Source organism: Balearica regulorum, chromosome 11 (genome assembly GCF_011004875.1).
Source record: "Balearica regulorum gibbericeps isolate bBalReg1 chromosome 11, bBalReg1.pri, whole genome shotgun sequence".
Classification (NCBI taxonomy): Eukaryota; Metazoa; Chordata; class Aves; order Gruiformes; family Gruidae; genus Balearica; species Balearica regulorum.
In genome coordinates, this window is record NC_046194.1 from 11104620 (window position 1) to 11127761 (window position 23142).

Here is a 23142-nt window from a genome sequence, read left to right on the forward strand (position 1 = left end):
TGCAGCAGCAGCACAAAGAATTTCTGTGCTCACCCACTGCCAATGCCCTTCCTGGTAGAGTTGACTCAAACCAGAGGGTTTTTTTTTCTCTTTGAAGGCAGCAGCCTGGATGCCGGGTCACCTGTGCTGCCATCAGCCTGAGCCTGGAAGCCCAGTAGCCCCTGTACTGCAGTGGCCATCCAGGCTGGCCATGAGGCTGAGCTGGCCTGAGGCAGGATGGCAGGGGAAAAGGCTGCTTGATTTCCTCCATCCTACTGACACAGACTGCTGGGCTGTGAGATCTCTGACCCTAGCAAGGTGCCAGCAGTTGGATGACCCCTGTCCCTCCATCCAGATGCTGGCTAAGCTCTGCCTATCTCATCAGTTTGTCTGTGTCCATGTCCTGGAGCTCTTTGCTACACCTTCAGAGACCAAATTAACGTCACAATTAATGTTGTTAATAAAGATCCCATTTTTGATCCACGTGGCTATGGATGGGGCAGTTTTCTGAGCACTAGAGGCAGCACCAGCCACGGCTGCTTCGTACAGCCTGTCCTTAACCGCTGGGTTTTGCGTAACAGTTCTGCCTACTGCAAACCGGCGGCGCTGTCCCGAGGCCAGGCACGGAGGTCAGCGATAGTCCCGGCCATGCGAGGGTGCTGCCCACTCTCCCGCCCATCCACGGCGATTCTGGTCCTCCCATCACCTCCCGGTGAGGACATCGGGCTGGACAGCAACGCCCCGGGTTCCTCCTCCCTCCTTCCTGTTTTTTCTCCATTTTTATTATATTTTTTGGTAGATTCCCACGCGTTGAGCCCCCCCCCGGGTGCTGCCGCGGGCGGGTGCGGCCCCACTGCCCCCGGCCCGGCCTGGCTCTGCCCTGCAGCGCCACCTGCTGCCAAGGCCGGGAGCACCCGGCAGGGCGGGCGGCAACCAACACCCCCGCCTCGCATTGCCCCGCTGTCCCCGGCCTGCCCCCAGGAGCCCGCCAGTGACCTCCAGCTTGGCTCCCAGTGCCCCCACTGCCCCCCCCAGCCTGGGTCCTGCATTCCCCCCCCCCCAATGCTTTCCCCACACACACACTTAGCCCGGCCCACAAATTCCCCAGAGCCCACCAGTCTGCCCCCCACCCCGGGACCTTCCAGTACTCCCCACCCAGCCTGATCCTCCAGCCTGGCCCCACTAGCCCCTTGCTCATACTGTGTGCTCCTCAGCATGCCCCCCGGCACCCTCCAGAGCCCACCCGCTACCCCCCGCATCCAGCTTCGGGCAGGGCCCCTCCGGTCTCCAGGCACGTCCCGGGCCCCGGGTGCGCGGCCAGGGCGGTGCCGGCTGCTGAGGCCGTTCCCGGTTCCAGCCGGGCGCTGCTGACTCAACTGGCGGCTTATCGTGGGCTGAAATTGCGGCCCCGGCCGGCCTCACCCGCCTCGCACCCCCCAGCGATCCTCGGCCCCTCACTGCCCACCATCCCCACCACATTGCAGGGGGGAACCCCGTTGCCCCCACTACCCCTCACCTCCCCACAGTTGCCACCCTGCCATCCTCATGCAGGGAATGGTGTGCAGGGTCCTGCAGTGAACCCCAGGGCCCCAAAATGCAGGGCAGGGTTGACATGTCCTGGCACACTTGGGTGCAATGCTTTCCCTTAGTTGCATTTTGGTCAAAAGAATAACTTTCTTCTCGTGTTTTTCACCATACACTTTCTATCATCTAACAAATGAGCAGAGCAATACAGAGGAGCCAGCAGAAAAGGCCTATCTGCGCTCTTGCTAGAACATTATGTGGGTAAAAAGATGTTTTGTGGCATCATGTTAATTATCCATGTATCACAAAGCATGAACTCATGGGATGAAGACAACCATAATAAGTGGCACAGCAACTTAAGTTTTGGAGTTAGGTGGGTTAATCGTTGACAGGCTGTTTGCCTTTCCTGGCTGCACATTAAATCTGGGTGTCAGTGGCTCCCCAGGGACCAGCCAGCAGCCTGCAACATCAGATCAAAGAGCTCTAGGTGCTGGGGGTGCCCAGAGCTGTCTCCTGGGATGGAGAGCAGTGCCCTGCCACAGTGCACATGCCTGACATGCAGGGAACCTGGTGGGCAGGATCCTCACAGCAGAGGAGCACAGCCAGGGGGATCACAGAGCTCCATGGGGACCATCGTGGGTGGCTGGCCCTGCCTTTGTGCTGCAGCGGCCCCTGGGCTGTCCCAGGGTGGGGGGGGTTGGTGCTTGGCTATGGCAGTGGGTGCCTCAGGGGTGTGAGCACAGACAGGACACACCTTGCAGTGTTTACTTGGCAGGGAGCAAGCCCTGGAAGGAGTGAGGCTGTTTGGGAGGGGGTGAGTGACGTGCCAGAGAGCAGTATAAAGTCCAGGGTGCTGTGCTGGCGGTTCAGTCTGCTGCACTGTCCAAGAGCTTTGCCTGTCCTGGTGCTGAGGTGAGAGTCTGGCGGGCATGGCACCAGTGTGGGGGTGGCCACATGTCCCCCAGCTGGGGGACACTGGGAGGTCCGGGGTGGGGGGCCACAGAAGGGCTCAGCCATGGGCCAGGGAGGGCAGAGCTAAGGGGTGAGGAGCAGAGCGTGACCTGGACACCGGCTGCCCTCTCTGCACCTTCACTGCAGGGTCTTTACCCACCACCTTTTGCCCAGCTCCAAGCACTCGCACCCTGAGCTAAGGGCTAGAGGTGCATTTGGGATGGCATTGTTACCTGACCACTCCGCAGGCCCCCCAGCTGGTGCTGCTCTCTGCCTGAGGCCAGGGACAAAACCTGAGGGACACGGTACCATCCCTGCGGGTATGGGGTACAGCGTGATGGTGTGGCTGGGACACCAGCCCTGAGGAACATGGGCACGGGGGGGGTCTACAAGCACAGGCGCTATTGCCCCCACCAGTGTGTCTAAGCAGTGGGTCAGCGTCAGTGCCCCCCCCCCCCCCCCAGGAGAGGAGCGCAGCTCCTGTGGTGCATGGTTCTCAGCACTGAGCGCAGCCCCCATTAGTGCACAGCCAGCGTCACTCTGGTGGACTCTCCCACGTCCCCAACAGGACGGGCCACATGCAGGGCAGCTCCAGCACCCTCACAGCCGTCACTGCTGGCACCAACCTCCTGGCAGAAGATCCTTGAGGGCATGGCACCCAGCCCCACAGGTCCCCACAGACTGCTGAGTGCCATGCTGGGGAGCAGCCAGATCCCAGCTCTGGTCATGGTGCCCCGTACTGTCCATGCAGGATGGGCACGCAGCTGGGCTTTGCTATGGATCCTGGGGAAGAGATCCCCAGGCACCCCAGATGGCTGTCCAGCCTGGTGATATCTGCAGCACAGGTCCTACTGGGCAGAGTGATGAGCACCCCGCAACTGGCAGTCGGGGGGGGGGCACAGCTGTGGTCAGTGCAGGGCGAGGTGGGAGCGGGTGCGGGGCCAGACAGCGGGAATACAGCACACAGGCACTTTGTTTGGCTGGGGTGGGCGGAAGTCAGAGCATTGGATCTGAATGCTAAAGTGTGTTGTTCAGGGGCCGATAAAGGCCCCATTGTATGTAAATAGTTTATAAAGCAGCATATGACTTCCAGTGCAGGGCAGTGGCGGATAGAGACAAGGGCAGGCGGAGCAGAGCTCTCCTGTGGGAGACATGAGACCTTAGAGGGGCCATTGGGGGCAGCTCGCGAGGACTCTTCCTCACTGGCAGGTATGCACCGCTGGGACCCTCCACACCAGGGGTGGCCAGAGGGCTGGTCCCAGCCCCCCACCCTCGTGCTCAGGGCAGGAAGCACCTCCTGGGGCTGCTCAGTGCCAGCAGGTGGCCCCCGGGGGGGGGGGGGGGGCTGTGCTTGGGGTGCAGGGTCACCCATTGCTCCCCAAGCAGGGACAGTTCTAGGAGGGTGGCAATGCATGGTACATGGGGGTCTCCCCAACTTGGGGCTTCCTGGCCCCACTCCTGCAGGGAATGGGGGGACAGGGGCAGGGAGGTGCTAGTGTAGAGGAGCCCATGGAGCTCCTTGGGTCCATCCCTAACCAGAGAGCTCAGTGCTGGGTGCAGATCAGGGGTCCCTGCAGAGGTGTGGGAGCTTCACCCCCATCCTCTGCAGCAGCCGTGGGTCAGGATCCCCATGCCAGTGTGGGGTGGCAGGGCAGGAGCAGCTGGCACTGCAGGGCCAACCTGTCTCCTGCCTGCTCTGGCCAAAATGCTGCCCTGAACCGTGTCAGCAGTGGGAGCCAAGCTGCTGGCCTGCTGTCCATCCATCCTGCTGTCCACCTAGCAGGGCTGTGGCATCCAGTTGCTCCCAGGTCCCTCCCGGGGCTGCTGCCACCAGGGCTGGGATGCAGTGGCTCTCAGCCAAGGGGCCCTTTCCACTCCTAACACCGTCTCTTGCTGCTCACTCCTGCAGACGTGAGGAACGATGAACTGGGCTGGCCTCTACACAGTGCTGAGCGGGGTGAACCGCCACTCCACTGCCATTGGGCGCATCTGGCTCTCTGTCATCTTCATCTTCCGGATAATGGTGCTGGTGGTGGCAGCTGAGAGCGTCTGGGGGGATGAGAAATCTGCCTTCACTTGCAACACCCAGCAGCCTGGCTGCAACAGCGTCTGCTATGACCACTTCTTCCCCATTTCCCACATCCGTCTGTGGGCCCTGCAGCTCATCCTTGTCACCACGCCAGCCCTCCTTGTGGCCATGCACGTGGCCTACCAGCAGCACCAGGAGAAGAAGCTGCTGGTACTGACAGGGCATGCAGACCCCAAGCACATGGAGGAGGTGAAGAAGCACAAGATGCGTATATCAGGTTCACTGTGGTGGACATATGTCTGCAGTGTGGTCTTCAGGCTGCTCTTCGAGGCTGTATTCATGTACATCTTCTACATGCTCTACCCGGGCTACCAGATGGTGCGGCTGGTCAAGTGTGAGGCTTACCCCTGCCCCAACACTGTTGACTGCTTCATCTCCCGGCCCACTGAGAAGACCATCTTCACTGTCTTCATGTTGGTCACCTCCAGCATCTGCATCATCCTCAACATGGCAGAGCTGGTCTACCTGGTGGTGCGGGCCTGTGCCCGCCGAGGCCAACACAGCTCCAATCCCCCATCGGTGAAAGGCTCCTTCTACGGGCACAAGCTCTCCTCTGAGTATAAGCAGAATGAGATCAACCAGCTGCTGACAGAGCAGGATGGCTCCCTCAAGGACATGCTGCGCCGCAACCCTGGGCTGCAGGAGAAGGGTGACCGCTGCTCTGCCTGCTAGGGCCAGTGCTGTGGGTGCCCCAGCCCTTGCCCCCACCCCACAGCTGCCCCACGGCCCTGTGCTGTCCCTGTCCCATGGACAGCATCCCTCAGGCACCGGATCGGCGTGGATGGCCAGAAGGGCATCTCAGGCCATTAAATCTCCATTCTCAGGCACTGCCTCCCTCCTTTGTACTCTATCTGGGATGTGCTAGAGGCTGGGGTGCCACTGTGGGGTGCCCACCCCTGCACCCTAGCCCACATGGGTGCCACCAGGGGCTGTGGTGACTGCAGTGCCTGGGCTGGTCTGGAGCCATGGCCGTGGTGCCCTGGCAGCAGGAGCAGTGACTCCTGGGTGGCATTGAGCAGTGTCCAAGGGCTCACACTCCCCCAGCACCAGCCCCTGCAGCCCTGAATATATTTAGAAAAGTGCTCAGGCCAAAAATAGAGGGAAAAAGTTTCCCCAGTGGCTGTTTCATCTGCCAGTCACAATGAAAACCAATGGGCACACAGCTGCCTCATGCCTCAATAACCCTGTGCCTGCCATTGGGTGGACAGACGGACAGAGCCAGATGGACCTGTCCATACCTTGCTGAGGAGCTGGGGACCAACCAGGAAGGGGCCTCACAGCATCCTGCACTGTCCTGCTGAGGGGACCTGACAGCGCGGGAGCACCGGGGGCTGCCCCACACACCCACCAACGGTGAGAGGTCCCCATGCTGGATCGCCACCATGGTGGCCCCCATGGTGCTCCCAGCGTGGCAGGGCTGCTTTCTGCTGGAAGTCTTTGCTCCTGCTGCCCTCCCCATAACAGGTTAGGGGGTCCCATGGGACGCAGGGTGGGCACACTCCAGGGACAGCCCTGGGTTGGGTCCCTGCACACCCACCTGGCCGGGCAATGGGGTAGTGGTTTGATGGGTTGTGGGGCAGCTGTGTCTGGAGGGTGATTGTCTTGCAGGGCACTGCAGCGCATGACATGGGGGACTGGAGCCTGCTGGGGCGGCTGCTGGAGAGTGCCCAGGAGCACTCCACAGTGGTGGGGAAGGTCTGGCTCACCGTCCTGTTCGTCTTTCGCATCCTGGTGCTGGGGGCAGCTGCTGAGCGGGTCTGGGGTGACGAGCTGTCTGGCTTCTCCTGCGATACACAGCAGCCTGGCTGCCAGAATGCCTGCTATGACAGCACCTTCCCTATCTCCCACCTCCGCTTCTGGGTCCTGCAGATTATCTTCGTCTCTACTCCCAGCCTCGTGTACCTGGGCCACATCCTGCACCTGGTGCATCTGGAGGAGAAGGCGCAGCAGCAAACAGTGACACGGGCCAGCAGTGGGGCCAGGCGGCAGCGCCCCAGGCAGCCCCAGCTCCCTGCAGGGGACACACGGGGACAGGTTTGCATGCGGGGGGCCATCCTGAGGACGTACGTCTGCAATGTCATCTTCAAGGCTCTCTTGGAAGTGGGCTTCATTGTTGGCCAGTACGCCTTGTATGGGTTCCAGCTGAAGCCCCTCTACACCTGCAGCCGCTGGCCCTGCCCCAATACCGTCAACTGCTACATCTCCCGGCCCACTGAGAAGACCATCTTCATCCTCTTCATGCTGGGGGTGGCCTGTGTGTCCCTGCTGCTTAACCTGGTGGAGATCTACCACCTGGGTCTCACCAAGTGCCGGCAGGGTCCAGGCCCCAAGTCCTGCATCCTGCCCAGTCCTGGTGGCCCTGCAGGGCCCCGCAGCAACTGTGTCATCCTGCCCAGCAGTGGCAGCACCATGGCTGCTGGTAGACCCCCCCATGGCCTAGCACCCCTGGGGAAGGCGGGTGCATGGCTGGGGGTAGCCAGTGGGTCCTATGGGAAGGTGCGAGCAGCAGACCTGGCAGTGTGAATGTGACCTGCTGGGATGCTCAGGGATGGGTGATGCACTGGTGCCCACAGTTGTGATTCTGTCTCCAGGCCTTGCCAGGCTCGTGGCATGGACCCCATGGCCAGTGCAATAGATAGGCATGGCCATGGGGACACAGCTCAGCTGCCCCCTGCGCTCCTGGGAGCAGCCGGGCCGAGTAGGTACGGACTGAGGTAGAAGCCTGTCAGCACTGGGGGAGCAAATAAACACCCACTGCACCTCACTTGACTCCTGCTCTGCCCACAGGCACTATGGCATTGCTCTCTGACTGGTCTGTTCCATGGACACACTGTGGCCAGGTCAGAGCCACCGCTGGGCTGGGTTGGGGTGTAGCCCTATGGGCAAGGGATGGGCATGTGAGGCTGGCACCAGCGGGCACAGGCCATCCCAGCATGCCAGAGCTGGCAGTGCACCAGGGGGCCAGAGAAAGCAGGAAGTGCAGGCAGCACAGGCAGGCAGGGATAGAGAGGAGCAAGGTGCATGGCAGCACGCTGGCCCTGCTCTCCTGTAGTGCGCACCCTGCCTGGAGGTGGAAAAGCAGGGGCTGCCAGAAGTTTTCTGATCTTTATTTGAAATGAATGGTTTCCAGAGACACAGGGTTAGTCCTACCACCCTGGTATCACTACAACAAGACTGGTGAGTGGCTCACTCTCCACATGGACACAGAGAACAGATGGCCCTGGGCCAGGGCCCAGAACAATATATACAGGCTCAACAGGAGACCCATGTACAGCTCAAGAAAACCGACCGGAACACAAGGAGGGGCAGGAGGCAGCAGAGAGCAGCACAGCCAGAGCCAGGCTCGCCCCAGGCAGGACTGGCACCCCACTGCTTTGGGAGGGAGGGAGAGGCCAGGCAGAACTCCTCACATCTGCCAGTGGCTGCCCAATCCCCTAGCTGGACCGGAAGGACCCACTGATGGCACCTTGCACCAGGGAAGGGTGTTATGCTGGGACAGGGGACAGTGGGGCAGAGGCAGTGCTGGCACAGACTCATCTCCATCAGTTTTCTGCCAACTCAGAAAACATTGACAAAGTTGAGGGAGGCGGCCCAGCTGCATAATAGGGAGGTGTCCCCATGGCGAGGATGGATCTCTGCCCTCATGTCCCAGCACAAGCTCCCTCCGCTCCCTGCAGCCAGCCCAAACTTCTCCCACTCCTGGGAACAAGCCCTCCCCCTGACCCAATAGCTCTCAGGTGGTCATTCCCCAATGGCTTGAAAACACCATCCTACTGCAGCAGCAGAGCTACTGTTCCTGCCGTGCCACCTGCAGCCCCGTGAGGGGATGCTAAAGGAAGAGGGAATTAAAAGCCTCAGGGCTGCTGGTCCCAGACAGTGCTCTGCCATATTGTGTGGTTCCTGCCCTGGGTAGGGGGAAAGGGGGGCAGTGTCAGGGCTAGGGCTAGGGGGACACAGGGCTGGGCAAGGGGAGCTGCCCCAGGGGCTCTGCCACCCCTGTGCTGCCGGTACTGGCACCAGGGGAGATGGCTCACCCAGCAGCTGGGACAGGAGGCAGGGCTGAGCACGGGGGCCACATACGTAGGAAAGGCCTGTAACGAGCAGCATGGGATGTCCAAGTCTGGTAACAATGAAGGGACAGCACTGCCATAGCACCGTCCCCTCCTGCGCTGCATGGCCCCTGCCTGCAGCAGGAGGCAGGGAGATGAGGTGTCAGCAGCCTGTTAGCACCTCACTCTTAGTCCATGTCATCATCCAGGCCACTGAGCCGACTGTGCTCCTCATAGATCTCCCTCACAGCCAGGATGCGGTTCAGCATGCTCTCCAGCATGCTCCGGTCCATGGGGATGACTGAGTACCAGAGTGGGGACTCGGCAATGCATGACCGTTCAGGCTGCAGGTAGAAGACATCACTGCGGTTCCGCAGACTCTCAGGACTGTAAAGAGAGAGGAAGGTGAGCCCTGGGATATCAGTTCCATGGGCTCAGAAAGCCTGCCCTGCCCTTATGGTTATCAAGGAGGGCTCAAGGTGTGACACAGCCTCTCATCCTTTGACAGGAGTCTGCATCTCCTCACTCAGGACCAAAGCCCCTAACCAGCCAAGCACCAGGACTTATACTGCACAATCGTGCCTGTCTGGAGAGAGGCAAGTAGTGGAAGGGGCCAGAAAAAGCATTCTCTCAACCACGTCTATACAAGCAGCACAGATCCTGTGCAAGACTTCACACTCAAGTACAAATGTTTGGAGAGCAACGGCCACTCCACAGGCTCCCACCAAAACTGAAAGGTAGCCCCAAAATGGCACATGCCCCTTCTACAGAGAAAGCCTCACCATTTGGAGAGATAAAATTCATAGAATTTGACTGGGCATCGGAGTGGGTTCATCCTATTCTCCCGCTGCTCCAGTGTTGGTACTTCGTCCTCACGCTTCCGCTTTCCAGAGCTGCCATCTGCAGAAGGGGAGAGAGCAGGATCACAGCTGGGACCCAATGGGGGAGGCAGAGGGAGGGACAGAAAGATGCTCTGTCAGACCCTACCTCGGCCTTTCTTCTGCTTGGCAGGAGCGTAGTAGCGGATGCTCACCACCTTTGTCATGCCACGGGCCGTGGTGCATTTGCGGGACTGGCGTACCACATTGGTGAAGGAGAGCTGCATGTGCTCCTCTGCTGTCTGCAGCCCAAAGAACTTGGTGTTGAAGAACATGAGAGTGTTGAGGAGCACGAAGGGTGAGTAAACACCCAGCTGCTTGCACTCCCAGAGGTGCTCCTCCTCAACACGTGAGAAAACTGCGTCTGCAATGCAAACAACCAGGTCACATCAACAGTGGCCTTGTAGCAATCCCTACACCCTGCCCAGGCAAGCTCACTGCAAAAGAATGATGCTTCACAACATCCCCTTTTCCATGAGGTTACTTCTCCAGAGCCATCAGCAGAACTAGATGCTGACTGTCCAGCCATGAGCTACCTCAGAGTGCAGCCAAACCACAGGCCAGAACCCAAATCAATCCTGACCACTCATCCCTAGAGATGGCCACAAAGTGAACTCCAAGTCAATGCTCCACCACGCTCAGCATGAGATGAAGGAAAAGCAGCAGGCAGGACAGACATGGCCAGCTCCTGCCTAGACACACAGGTCTGGAGCCAAATGCCTCTGTCTGGGACAACCAATATGCAGAGGTGAGGCTGGATCTGTGAACTAACCACTGACAAGAGACAGCAGGGAAGGCAGCCCAGATCACAGCATCATGAAAAGCCTCTGCAGAGCTCTAAGTTAGTCCACTCACAAGGCAGTGGCAGAGCAACCCTGTCTCACACTTGGCACAGTGTGCAAGGCTCGCTCATGTGCTGGGAGCACAAAGGCATGGGCCCGCGAGCCTCCTGGCTTGGTATCCTCTTTGTCAAAGGGTAGAGACATCACTGTGAAGTGTTGTAAAGATTCAAACTGTCCCAGGACACAAAGCAGCTGTGCTCTGCTCCCAGCTACCCTGACTCTGGGTAAGAGAGGCTGCTGAGGCATAAACCAGGCTGGCTCCATTGTCAGTATGGGTCAGTATGACCCCAAGACACAGTGGGACCGTACTGCTTATGCCAAGGAAGAGGGTTGAGGCTGGGGGAGCACAATCAGACTGGAGGATCCAAGCCTAGAAGCACAAACTGGGTACATGTGGTGACTGAAGGTACTCTGGAGACACATACTATTTGGTAAGACTGTGGGTTGCCAGCCACTCAGGGATTTGTTCAGCTCCTGCACGAAGGTCAGGTAGTAAAGGTCTGTAAATATATTCACCATACGATTGTTCTCGAGCAGGTACTAGAAAGGACAGAACACACAGTCAAGAGAGACACAGCAGCACCTGGAATGCAAACCCTCCCCAGAGAGCCCAGGGCACACATGCAGAGTGCCCCTCCTTGTACAACCAGAGTTGCAGGGCAGACTAAAACCAGCCACTTCTGAGAGCTGTGAGGAAAACCCCAGGGCATGACAAAGCAGACTTAGTACTGAAGAAGGGACTGAGCTCCCAGCCCTCCTCAAGGATGTGCAAGAAGGGTGCAAGGCTGGGGAATAGCTGCCTCCCTGCTCACCAGGTTTGGGAACAAAGACTGAACTAGGTGGGCTGCTGTTCTGGGGTGAGGCACTGAAGGAGACTCCAGTGAGTCTCTCTGGGTCCCCAGAAGACAAAATAAAGGGTACAAGTTCCCCTTACCAGATCTGCCCCCTAGGTCTGGCTGTGGAGGACTTGAGGGCAGCAAGCCCTCCCTCACCTGCTGGATGCCAAGGCAGAGGTAATAGATGCTGTCCGGTTCGTAGCGCTCCCCATTGGGCCGTGTTATCTCCTTGACAAACTGGGCCAGGCCATAGTTGAGCTCAGCTGCTGTGCAGGCCAAGATGTCTTCCTTGATCCTCATGGGCTTGGCTGTGGAGACAAGCACAGCAGCCTCCATACAATAGCCTGCAAGGACCTTGGGACTCAGCTTCTTGGAGGTTTCTGCCACTCCACCCCATCCAGACAGAGCACTTACGGCCAAAGCGCAGCTCCTCTCCTTTGCTGGTCTCTCCCCCTGCATACTTGGCTTGCACCCAGGACTTCCAGGCATTCACACCGTATGAGTAGTTCAGCACTGTGCAGCTGGGCTGGCTGTTCATTGAGTCCCGGGAACAGCTTTCAGAGAGCACCAGACGCTTCTGCCCCTGGAGAGAGGTGTACTGTGAGACTGGGCACCTACCTGGGTCAGATATAAGAGTCCTTTCCACCCCTCAGACCTCCTAACGGCCAGCACCCTCCCAGTGTGCCTGTGCCCATGCCAGCAGGCATCTTTCTGCTGACAGCCAAGCCAACAAAGACCATTAGTTATGAGGACCACAGGTAGGAAAAAGGCCAGCTTTCACATGATGTGCGGCATTCAGAGCTCCTCCAAAGTGACAGGCAAGTGTTTTCATTCAATGAGTGGCCTACAGGCCAGGCGTGCCCTAAAGGGAGAGAGCACAACCTCCACAGCATACCAAAGCCTCTGGCACACTTCACCTCATATGTCCCAAACAGCAGCTCCCACTCCAAACCCAAAGAGCTTTAAGCAGGCGGTACCCACAGAGAGCTCACCTTTCGGACAGCACGAGGCAGATCTTGCTCTGTGGACACATCGTCTGGTCCCACCAGCCCACAGTCAAAGAGGAAGTCCACACTGGGGTTGATGTCTAGAGGGTCTGAAAGGAAATGCAGGTAGAAGGGCTCAGCTGAGACTTACCCTGTCCCCTGTGCTGGTCTGGTTCTTACAGCAAGATGAAGAGGGAACATGCAGCCCAATGCTTCACACTCTCCACTGCTGACTGGCATCAACTTTTAGCCACAGCCCAACAAAAGAAATACAGCTCTGGCAGATGATGCTAAGGTTTCTCAGACTAACCAGAGCCTCACATTCTCCCCTCTAACAGGTTTTTGTTGGCTTATTTTTTAAATCCTCTTGTGCCAGGCCAGCACAGGCACCCCAATTCTCTTTCCTTTGCTGCCAGCATCCTGCCTCAGCACTGCTGTGCTCCTTCAAGTCTGTGCCTCTTCTTCCACCTTCTGCCTGCTAATAGACACTCAGCAGTTCTGCCATCTCCCAGGATGTCTTGCCCTGTCCAGGTCTCTCTCTTGCCTTGCTGGATCCTCTGGAATCATCATCCATAAGCACACCAGTGTCACTGCCCTGCTCTTTGTGCTGCTAAAATCAGCTTCTCATTCCCCCTTCTCTGCAGACCTATGTTCGCAACAGGTCAGTTAGTCTAGACAAACACACACTCCTTTCAAAGTGGTGGTCTTCTCACCCCTGCTGCAAGCAGTCATCTGCAAGACTCAGTTCCTGGCCTCTGGCCTGGTCAGTCAGAGGACATGGAGAGGTAAGTTCACACAGCTCTTAATGCTGCTGGCAACGGTTGGCCAAGGGCAGCAGGAGGACCCTGCTGCAGCATAAGCAGCCCTGCATGCCTGCTTCACCCAGCTCTTACTCTTAGGGAAGTCAGCCTCCAGGTCCTGGCCCGGTTCATCGAGTACATTTGCCATCTTGACAGCCATAGCCAACACATCATCCCGTGCCGGTCCAAATAGATCACAGTCCTCCAGGAGACCCTCTGCACTCTGGTTACTCACCAGGTCTGCAATGCAAAAGCAGATCATAAACCCAACTTTCAAGAAAGTCTTTTGTCTGATGGAAAATGAAGTCAGGCTCCCTGTGGCACAGTCCTGTGCTCAGAGCAGCCCCATGACATCTGCGTTGCCCAGCTTCCCCTGGAAGCAACACATTGGACATTTGCTCTCTCCCCAGCCACAGCCCTAGTCACTGGGGCTTGAGGAATGCAGCCCCCAAATAAGACCTGCGAGGTCAGGACTGCTAGTCTTCTGGCTGGGAAGCTGCTTTAGGTAAGAGCCTGAACAGCCACCTGAATAAACTAACAGTGCTACACATATGCCACAAGACTGGCACCCCCAAAAGGGACAGTGGCAGACACTACTCCTTGCAGCTCTTCCCTCCTTGTACCTCCTCAGAAGTTGAGGACTCACTCTTCCCTGCTCCCTTTTCAAAGGCTTTGGGGGAGCTGTGATCCAGGCAGATGCTCGAGCTCCAAGAGCCAGCAAACCCCACATGATCCCAGTGGTTGGGCCAGACCAAGCCATGGCAGAACCTACCGCACAGGTCTGAGGAGGCCTTGTCCAGTTCCTCAGCCTCTGCAATCATCTCGGCCATAGCCAGGATATCAGCCTCCAAGGGATTGGAGGGGATCTTCACCTTCAGCTCCTCAATGGTCTCCACAATTTTATCTGTGCTCTCCAGCGTGGTGGGCAGGAACATTGGCACAGGCACCTGTTGACAGCAGCACACGAGGCAGAAAACTGACACTCAGCTGACTGATGTAAAAGCAGAGGCAGGAGAAGAGGATGAACAGAGAAGCAGGGAGGCTGCAGCAAGACAGGATTGAGACAGTAAGAGACCATGAGTGGGTAGAGTGTATCACTTACCGGGACAGGCATGGAGAAAGGCACAGGTACTTTCTGGCAGTACATATGCATAGGCACAGGCACGAAGATCGGGACGGGGATTGGCAACACAATCACCTGGGGCTTCCAGTCAGCTTCTGACAAGAGCAAAAGTATATCAGTGAGCTTGCTCCCAGCAGCTCCTCCACCCAGCCACACTGTGTGCTGCCATGCCCCCAGCACCACGGCCCTTCCAGCCATCAGTTTCTGTGACTCATGGGCAGAGCTCGAGCAGCAGCAAGCCAAACAGCCCTGCAACAAGAGAGGCTTGCCTTAGCCAGAGGTGCAAGCCCTGCTCTTACGTGGCCCTGATAAAAGGTCTAGTTGCCTTGTACATGCTGGAGACCACACACACACATGCCTGACAGGAGCTACACAGTGGAACCTGCTCAGCAGATGGCCCCTCAGACAAGCTGACAATCTCCAGAGGAACTGGAGGTGTCCCAGAAGAGGTGGGATCATGCTGCAGTGCTTTCTGCATCTCTGCTTTTGCTGCTGATGGAAATAGGCTCCCTACCTCCAGCCCTGCTGTGTGTTCCCTGCAATGCCCTGAGACACCTCAGCATGGTGCCACCCAGCTGCTCTGTACAGCATTTCAAGATGGATTCACATTTAGTCTGGAGCAGGGATGTGCCACTTGCCTTCCCAAAACGCCCTTGTAATCCTGTGGTTATGTCTTGTTTACCTACCTGTCTGACATCCTTTGGACTTCATTTCTATCTTGCAGGAAACGCCCCGGTTCTGCATCAGTGGTTTACACATGGCAGCTTTGTTTTTCCGAGGGGTGGCTGGAACTGGAGGGGGTGCGGGAGGTGCTGCAGCTGGAGACATCTGGGCTGAGGAGGTCTTTGCTGACAGCTGAGGAAACACAGAAAACAGGAGGTTGGTATCCACATAAGGCAACACCACCTCTTCCCAACCACGGGTACAGCTGAAGAGACTCTCAAAGCACCCCCTGGAGCCTGGCAGTCCCCAACACACCCACAGCACGTGGATGCTCCCAGAGTCAGACCCGGCCAAAGGACTGCCAAGCTGCTCCCGGCAGGCAGCAAGCCTGTGCAGCATCTCTGCAGCAGCTAGCAGGAGTCTGGCACTGGTTGCTCCTGCTCCACGGGGCAGCATGGAACACAGTGGGATGGAGACTATATCCAGGCACAGGGGAGCACCATACAAAGAGGAACCAGTGTCAAGGTGGCAGGCTGTTCTGGAGCCCATCATCAATTCCTGGGGAATAGTTCTTCTTCCCCCTTGCAGGAAATAGGCTGATGCTGCCCATCCTAGTAGCTGTTACCAGTTCCCACTACCGAGACATTTTAAAATGCATTGGTTGTAGAAGAATGAAATCTCCCTGAGCAATGGCAGATCTGTCCTCTTTGGGGACAACCCCTTTGTGCTATCTTGCAAACTCCTACCTCCAACGGGCCTTACCATGTTAGTCTCTGCCTTCTGTGGGGAAGGGGCAGGTGGTTTTGGCTCTGAAGTCTGACCTGTAAGAGAAAGCAATGACTCTAAGTTCAAGAGCTCCTGGGCCAACACGTCCCACTGCTGGGACTGGAGGTGGCAGCAGCCAGAGGGCAAGGACAGGCTACTCAGAAACTGCTCCTGGCCACTCCAGGAACAGTTAATGTTTCCAGTCTCTAGCCCTAGCAGCTCAGAAGACACTACAACTCTAAAATCAAGTCATTCCCACATCATTTTGTGATCCATTGCAGCCTACCCCATCCCCTTCACAGCAGGTCAGGAGAAATCCCAGCCCCTTGTAGAGAGAGAAATCCAGGGCTCTACTCCCAGCTCTGCCTATTGGCTTGCTGTACCGAGCCACAACCCCTCCCTGTGCCTTCATCTCTCTGCTACAAGTATCTTGGCAAAGTGCTTCGAGATCCCTAGGAAGAAGGTGACAGAGCTAGTAGTAGTGTTACAAGACATCCCAAAACACAGAGAGACAGCTTTGCCCCAGCCCTAGGGATGCAATCCACTCCCCTAAGGAAAGAGGGGATCACCTACAGGTAAGAGGCACGTGTGGCAGACACTAGTCTCAGGTGATGACAATATAACCCCGGCTGGATGATAATTCCAGTTCATCTGCTGTGCAGAGAACCTGCACCCATCTCAAAGGCTAAAAGAGCACCTTCATCCAAGTCTCCTGTGAGTCCTGGTTACCCATGTGGCTAGGAAAAAGAACTGCCTTCTACAGCACTGACTAGCCATGGGCCATGCATGAATGACAAATCTGCAAGGAAAGCAGCAGGTCTCAGCAGCCAAAGGGAGTGGCGGGTCCATTTGCACCTTCTACATACAAATAGGGTCTCCAGGAAAGACCAGACTCCCAAAGGGCCAACACATGGGCATTCACACTGTGCAGATTTCCTCTGTCCCAAGGAAATGCAGGACAGCTCTTGAGCAACTGGAGACCCAGCAGGGTCCACTTGCTGACCACCACAAGAGGATGAGTAAGTTCCAGTTGGAGGAAGCTCCCTAGCTTGCAGCTGAGCATTCAGCCATAGGATCTGCAATGGTCTCAATGGGTCCAAGAACTCCCCCTGACTAGCTCAAAGTGGATGGGCAGCAGGGAGACATCAATGGCTTGAATGAGAAAAGACAAGCTATGGAGTATGAGCAGAGTTTCTGCTGCAGCAGAATCAAAAGCAAAGTTGATTGCCCCACGGGCCAATGATTTAGGACTAAGGGAAACAAGATCCTCCTGTCACAAAGCTCCATGTGCTACATGTCCAGGCTTCCAGGAAAGCTGCAGCTTGTTCTTTACTCTCATCCCAACACCAGCAAGGAGCTGTCAAGGTATTGTCTGCACCAGTCGTGACTTCTGGCCCTCTATCCTCTGCAGCTGGATGGCCTCATGCAGAGCCAGTTCCCCTTGGAAGTCTTTTGGCATAGTTCTCTGGCAGAAGCTCCTCAATCCCTCATTACACAGTCTGTTCCCAGCAAAGGAATGACCACTTTTATCATCAACAAGCACTCTCAGGATCACCAGGTTGGCAGCAGCCACTGAGTCACAGAAACTAATGGTTTTAGGCAACCACTGGCCGCAAAGGAAGAAGCAAGTAGTCAGCAGCTCTGCCCAAGATGGGCCTGAAATCCAGGTAGTACCTTGTGAGCTGGCAACACAGCCACCAGGTCCACAGAAGACCCTGGCTGTTCCTCACCATGCACTGACAAGCTGGTCCTCCTGAAATCCCCTGGACAGCACGCTGGGCTGGAAAGCTCTCTGTGTTAGCACATGGCAGGCCCTTTGCAAGGCTTAGCAGTATGCCACAGTCCCAGGACAAGGATGCCCACAGCTATACCACAACCAGAGCAGCCTGGAGCTTCTGCTCAGCCAAGCGCTCACCACTGCTGACAGGCTTTGCTTTGGCTGCCTCAGTGTCACCTGCCTTATAGGGCGCATGGAAAGGCAGCTGTGGCATGGTGAAGGATGAGGCCCCACATGACAAACAGCAAAGTTCTTGGGAGCCTCCAGAGATGTGGTGGAGGGGGGCGCTCAGACTCTTGTGTTTGTTGATGGTCAAAAAGGTGTTTCTCAGTCTTGTGGTCCATGGCTCCAAGGACACAATGTCCAAATGGTGTGAAATGTGCTTCCCTCTGCAGGCAGAGCTTGCTCACTGTGCCTGTGTCCCAAAAGCAGTGTTACTGGTCCCTCACAAGCAGGAGACCTTGAAATCAGAGAGTTGTGAAATCACTTGGTGAGCTACAGGGAACCAGCAAGTTAAACACCTCTTCCTCACCTGGGCAGCGGGACAGTCTGCACTCCATCAAAGCAGACTTCTCCTGGGCACCCCTGTGCCAGCAGAAACCAACAGTTCCTTATCCAGGTCATTTCAGCATGCTGCCACTTGAGCTGTCATCTCACATGGCCTTTTACTTTGCCCATGGGAGGGCAGGTTCGGACTCCCCTGGCTAAGGGAACCTGCTGCTTCTAGCAGAGCAGCTCTGCTTTGCTGTCTAAGCAGCACTGACATCCAGGACTTCTCCCCACCTTGCAATCAACCCACTGCTGTCAGGAGAGGAACCAGGAAGAGTCTGGAGATACAGGACGAGGTCTCTCATGGGAAGGTCCTTCACTTGGTTTCCCCTCCTTGGCACACCCTAGTCAGGGTTTTACATCTCAGGAAATCCCAGGGAGAGCAGCAAAGCCTGTGATGTAGATACCTGTTGAAGCTTGATGCACTGAAGTGAGTCCCACCATAAGCTGCAGGCATTTTAACTAGATCACACAGATAACCTAGAAGGTCGTGGCCTGTAAAAGACCAAGCAAAATGAGACTATGCGAGTGTCCGAGGGCCAAGCGATGTCTTGTCACTGTCACTACAAGCACCTTCCATCCTGAGGGATCCCAAAGCACTTTGCAATCTTCCATAAGCAACTGGCTCAAGTTAATGATAGGAGAAACGGGGCAACAGGCAGTGAAAATCTCCTCTCCAGTTGGAACTCCATGGATGCAGAATGGGGTTATCCGGGACACAGGGTTGGCAACTCCCCAAAGCTGCAGTGATCTTTGGGTAAGTGGTAGGACTCCAATCTAACATCACAAGACAGAGTGCCTCCAGCAGCTCAGCACTCCCTCAAGATCATTCTAGGTTCAGCTCTGGCTGAGGAGAGCCCACCTACAGTATCACCAGCACCACTTCCTGCAGCACCCTGTTTTTTCCTTGAATGTTTCCCATCCAAGCACTGACCTGGCCCAATCCTGATTAGCTTATGAGATCTGAGAAGGTCACAGCTCGGAGGTTGTGTGGGGCTGCAGGTGGATTATCATGCCAAACCACGCTGTCCCCTAACCCTGTAAATCAAGCTCTTCGCTGGCAACATGAGGATGTTAAATCCCCGAGTATCCTTGCTAAGAGTGTGAGCTACAGGCAGCATGCTGGCACCGGCTCCTCCCGTCTGGGCCCTGTGTGTCATAGAACCATAGACGTTAGAGATGGAGAAGCCCCATTAGGTCCCACTCCGTCCTTTCCCCCCCAAGGGCCAGTGCAGGATTGTTCCCTAGTGTCTCATCCAGTCCCAGGCAGGAAGCTTCCACCCCTTGCTGTTCAGTCTTCCCTGTGTCTCTTGGACTGAGCTATGATGCAGGTCCCCTCCCTCCCTCCTACTCACTGTTCAGTAGGCTCTCGGGCCCCTTCTGCGTGTCCAGGTTGGGCTGGTTCTGTTGATTGTAAAATCGCAGCAGACACTGCTGGTTGCAGAAGTGTTTGATTTGCCCCCGCCAGTGGATGGTTTCCAGCAGCTTCCCCTGACGCTTGCAGGCATGGCACCGAGCTGCCTAAAGCCCGGATCAGCAGGAGAGAAACAACGAGTAACTAACCACACCCCCTCTGAGTGCAACACAACTCTCCAGTGAAAGGTGCACATAGCAAGATGCTGTGAGCTTCCCCACAGCAGTGCCCTGCCAGTGCCAGCCGGGGACTCCAGCGGTGCGAACTTCTCACAGCAGCACTAGCCGTGGATCCAGCACTGTGAGCTTCCTCAGTGCAGTGCTCTGGCAGGATGAGCTGGGGACTCCAGCTACGTGAGCTTCCCCGTAGCAGTGTCCCGTCATTGCCAGGCAGGACTCCAGCAGTGCGAGGTTCTCCACAGCAGTGCCAGCCAGATTCCAGCAGTGCGAACTTCCTCAGTGCAATGCCCACTTATCTGGGTGCTGTGCCCACCACAGCACTTAGCACAAGCTGCCAGTGCCAATACTGACCTTGAAGTACCAGAGCAAGTATTTGCTTTTGCAGTCTTCACTACAGAAGTCCCAGGTGCTGCCCTCCAGCTGCTCGGTGACCGCCCGCTGGCAGGTCTGAGAACAGTAGGTGCAGGTGATGCAGCACAGGCCCAGGTTCTTGGTGAAATCCTGTTTGTAAAGAAGCACACACCCTGCGGAGAAACAATAGGAGTGAAACCTTCCCAGGATGAACTGGGGGCCTCCCTGACCCAAACATGACCAGAATCCAGGTCTGCGGAGACAACAGAGCACACGCAACACACTGTAGGGAACAATCCAGCACTGGCCCCTGGGGCTGGGATAAGATGGGACCTCATGGGGACTTGCCATCTCTCACCTCCATGCTTCTAGGAAGAGTCTGACTCCAACCTCCTGTGTGCAGGAACCCAGCAGGCAGGGCAAGGCCAGGTCAGGCCAGCCCAGACGCAAGAGTGTAGAAGTGCATGATGACAGGAGGAGCGGAGCTGCCACCTGCTGTCTCCCCAGCCCCCAGAGAGAGAAAAGCTGTGAGAAAGCCCTCCCCAAGGACACAATGAATGGTAAAGATCTTGCCCTAGGGCCTGGCTGGACAGCAAGCCATCCCCACGACAGTCCTCCCTTCACTACATGGCAAGGCTCTTGCCCCAGGGCCTGGCTAAGACAGTCTCCCCTCTGTTCCTCTCCATGCTCTCTTCTCCTCCCCCAGCATGGGCTGGCATGGGGGCTCTACCTCTCCCGTGCCTTCCCCAAGTACCTTCGCTGCAGAAGTTCTTCTCCACTCCAGAGAAGCGGATCTTTTCATGCAGCAGCTTCTCCTGTTTGCAGTGCTCACACTGAGACACCACCCCGCGCAGCCGCTTGAAGTCCTCACAGCAGTCCTTGCAGCAGAACTGATACACCTTGTCCTGCCAAAGAGACCACCACTGGGTCAGCTAGACTGGCAGGAGGTCTACACACTTCTTGAGGAAGCAAGAGCAAGACTATGGGGCTTAGCCAAGTCCCCAGCTCTCCTGGCATAGGGTTTGGCAGAAGTGGTTTCCTAGTGCCCTTTTGACATCCTGCTGAACATCAGGAGTGCAGCACTCAGTGCATAGTCTCCAGGCACATCTCTGCAGCTAAGGGATTCAGAGCATTGGTGCAGAAGGAGCTCTACTTTGAGCAGGGAGAGGAAGGAGCCCTGTGGTCGTCACCAGGGTTGGCCTCTGCCTCAGCATCCCCCTGGGGAAAGTCCTCACCTGCCAGTCTAGGATCTCTGGTTTCCCGCTGAATAGATTGTGGCAGTAATGGCAGTTGAGGTGGATCCCACCTTCCGGGCTGGTGCGCTGCAGGAGACAGAGACAGCTCATGGAGGGAGAGGCACACAGAGGGCAGTGAGCACCCACTTCACACTGCCACCACCTCCTGCCTCCTCCACCGTTCACAGCAGTCTGTCTGCTCCTGCTCAGACCTGTGCTTGCTGCCACTCTCAGTGACTCACGGTCAGTCCACCAGATCATGTCTCAAGCTCCTGGAGAGCAGATTCTTGAGCAATTTCACTTTGCTTCCAGTGTACTGGGTCAAGCTCTTCACAGGAAGGCAAGCTTTCAACTTGCCACCCCTCTGGATTTGAAAACATTAAGAGACGGGGACTCCGCTACCTCTTCCGAGAATTTCTCTAAAAGATCTTGAAGCACAGGTGCCTGGTTTCTATTTTCAAGGTAATGTAACTTCAGAATTCAAACAGCCATTCTCATCCCACCTTCCTCTGCTAGATTAAACAGCCATTTAGCACTTGGTGTCTTGTCCACAAGGATGTATTTAATAATAAAGTCATCTTCCTGCTTTTCTTTCTGATAACCTCAGATAAGGTGCTTTGCGAGTGCCTTAGTGCACACATTTTTCAAGCCCAAATGCAATTTTTCTGTCTTTTTTCAGCATACTTCCAATTATTCTTCAACATTGAAAATAAAGTCGACATCGGATGAACATCCTTCCTATCAGTGCAACATTCTAGGTAGCTCTTTTGCTCTCTAGCCCCAAATTTTAACTCCCTGTTCCTCTGCTTGTACTTGCAATAACTTAATTAATTCTTCCCTCTGTGGCTGTAAACTGAGACGCTCATACTGAATGGCTTATCTGCTGCAATCCAAGGGCCTTTTCAAAATCCTTACTTTCCCAGGACTTACATCCCCACACTACTTGAGTAAGGTTGATACAGGATCTTGACCTGAACTGTGTTTAAGCACATGTTAGGAGGAACCAGTCTTGTCAAGCAATCCAATTGCTTTGCTTTCTATGACTGCCCTGACCTCAGCACGAGTTAACACTTCACCAGTTCTTGTTTCATCTGCAAAATTTTATCACGCTTACTTTGACTTACTTTGCCAGGTGACTAATGAAGATATTGAACTCCTTGGGCTTCTGATCGCCAAGAAGCCATCTCGAAACACTCTCTTTAGTGGTTTTTCTTTGACAAGTGTGTTCTGAGATCTGCCAGCAAGACAGTTCCTAATCCAGGTTATGCATGGGTTTACTCATACATTACAATGTTGATTTTACACGGCAATAATTCAAGTTAGGTGAATTAGGTGAAGTCCCTGACGACTAGAAAAAGGGAAACATTGCACCCATTTTTAAAAAGGGTAGAAAGGAGAACCCTGTGAACTACTGACCTGTCAGCCTCACCTCTGTGCCTGGGAAGATCATGGAACAGATCGTCCTAGAAGCTATGCTAAGACACCTGAAGGATGGGGAGGTGATTTGAGACAGCCAGCATGGCTTCACCAAGGGCAAGTCTTGCCTGACCAACCTTGTGGCCTTCTATGATGGAGTGACTACATCAGTGGACAAGGGAAAAGCTACAGATGTCATCTATCTGGACTTCTAAAAGGCCTTTGACTTAGTCCCTCACAACATTCCTCTCTCTAAATTGAAGAAAGACGGATTTGATGCATGCACTGTTCAATGGATGAGGAATTGGTTGGATGGTCACATCCAGAGGGTAGTGGTCAATAGCTCAATGTCTAAATGGAGATCAGTGACAAGTGGTGTTCCTCAGGTATCCGTATTGGACCAGTACTATTTAATATCTTCATCAGTGACATAGACAGTGGGACCAAGTGCACCCTCAGCAAGTTTGCAGATGACACCAAGCTGAGCGGTGCCATTGACACACCTGAGGGACGGGATGCCATCCAGAAGGACCTGGACAACCTTGAGAAGTAGGCCCATGTGAACCTCATGATGTTCAACAAGGCCAAGTGCAAGGTCCTGCACACAGGTCGGGGCAACCCCTGGTATCAATACAGCCTGGGGGGATGATGGGATTGAGAGCAGGCCTGTGGAGAAGGTCTTCGGTGTACTGGTGGATAAAAAGCTAGACATGAGCCGACAATGTGCACTCGCAGC

General features: G+C 55.8%; 3 protein-coding genes across 8 annotated transcripts in view; 2 read left to right on the forward strand and 1 right to left on the reverse strand.

The window, feature by feature from the left end:
- The first annotated feature begins 2330 nt into the window (after window positions 1–2330).
- GJB1 (gap junction protein beta 1) lies at window positions 2331–7307 on the forward strand. 2 transcript variants are annotated; one of them, XM_010303956.2, is made up of 3 exons: window positions 2371–2415; window positions 3023–3663; window positions 4364–7307. In XM_010303956.2, the coding sequence occupies exon 3, from the start codon at window positions 4376–4378 to the stop codon at window positions 5213–5215; it is 840 nt and encodes a 279-aa protein (XP_010302258.1). In that variant the 5' UTR covers window positions 2371–2415; window positions 3023–3663; window positions 4364–4375; the 3' UTR covers window positions 5216–7307. The 2 variants fall into 2 exon arrangements, with proteins under 2 accessions (XP_075619419.1, XP_010302258.1); XM_075763304.1 differs by lacking the exon at window positions 3023–3663 and having other exon boundaries at window positions 2331–2415; window positions 4364–5371.
- On the forward strand, window positions 6170–7066 carry LOC104636720 (gap junction alpha-3 protein). Its single transcript, XM_010303960.1, has one exon. It carries the CDS (start codon window positions 6170–6172, stop codon window positions 7064–7066), a length of 897 nt encoding a protein of 298 aa, XP_010302262.1.
- Window positions 7308–7634: 327 nt separating the features above from the next.
- Window positions 7635–23142, reverse strand: part of ZMYM3 (zinc finger MYM-type containing 3) — a 32350-nt gene continuing 16842 nt past the window's right edge. For 3 of the 5 annotated variants that reach the window (XM_075763308.1, XM_075763305.1, XM_075763306.1), the window contains 16 exons: window positions 20991–21077; window positions 20510–20660; window positions 19756–19928; window positions 19167–19332; window positions 15483–15541; window positions 14744–14912; window positions 14037–14152; window positions 13707–13881; window positions 13028–13174; window positions 12141–12244; window positions 11563–11731; window positions 11305–11492; window positions 10738–10852; window positions 9580–9834; window positions 9375–9492; window positions 7635–8979 (listed from right to left, as the gene is read on the reverse strand). In XM_075763308.1, the coding sequence (XP_075619423.1) occupies window positions 8781–8979; window positions 9375–9492; window positions 9580–9834; window positions 10738–10852; window positions 11305–11492; window positions 11563–11731; window positions 12141–12244; window positions 13028–13174; window positions 13707–13881; window positions 14037–14152; window positions 14744–14912; window positions 15483–15541; window positions 19167–19332; window positions 19756–19928; window positions 20510–20660; window positions 20991–21077 (2391 nt within the window). In that variant the 3' untranslated portion in view covers window positions 7635–8780. The remainder of the gene's footprint in view (window positions 8980–9374; window positions 9493–9579; window positions 9835–10737; window positions 10853–11304; window positions 11493–11562; window positions 11732–12140; window positions 12245–13027; window positions 13175–13706; window positions 13882–14036; window positions 14153–14743; window positions 14913–15482; window positions 15542–19166; window positions 19333–19755; window positions 19929–20509; window positions 20661–20990; window positions 21078–23142) is intronic. The other 2 variants (XM_075763307.1, XM_075763309.1) reach the window with 2 other exon arrangements.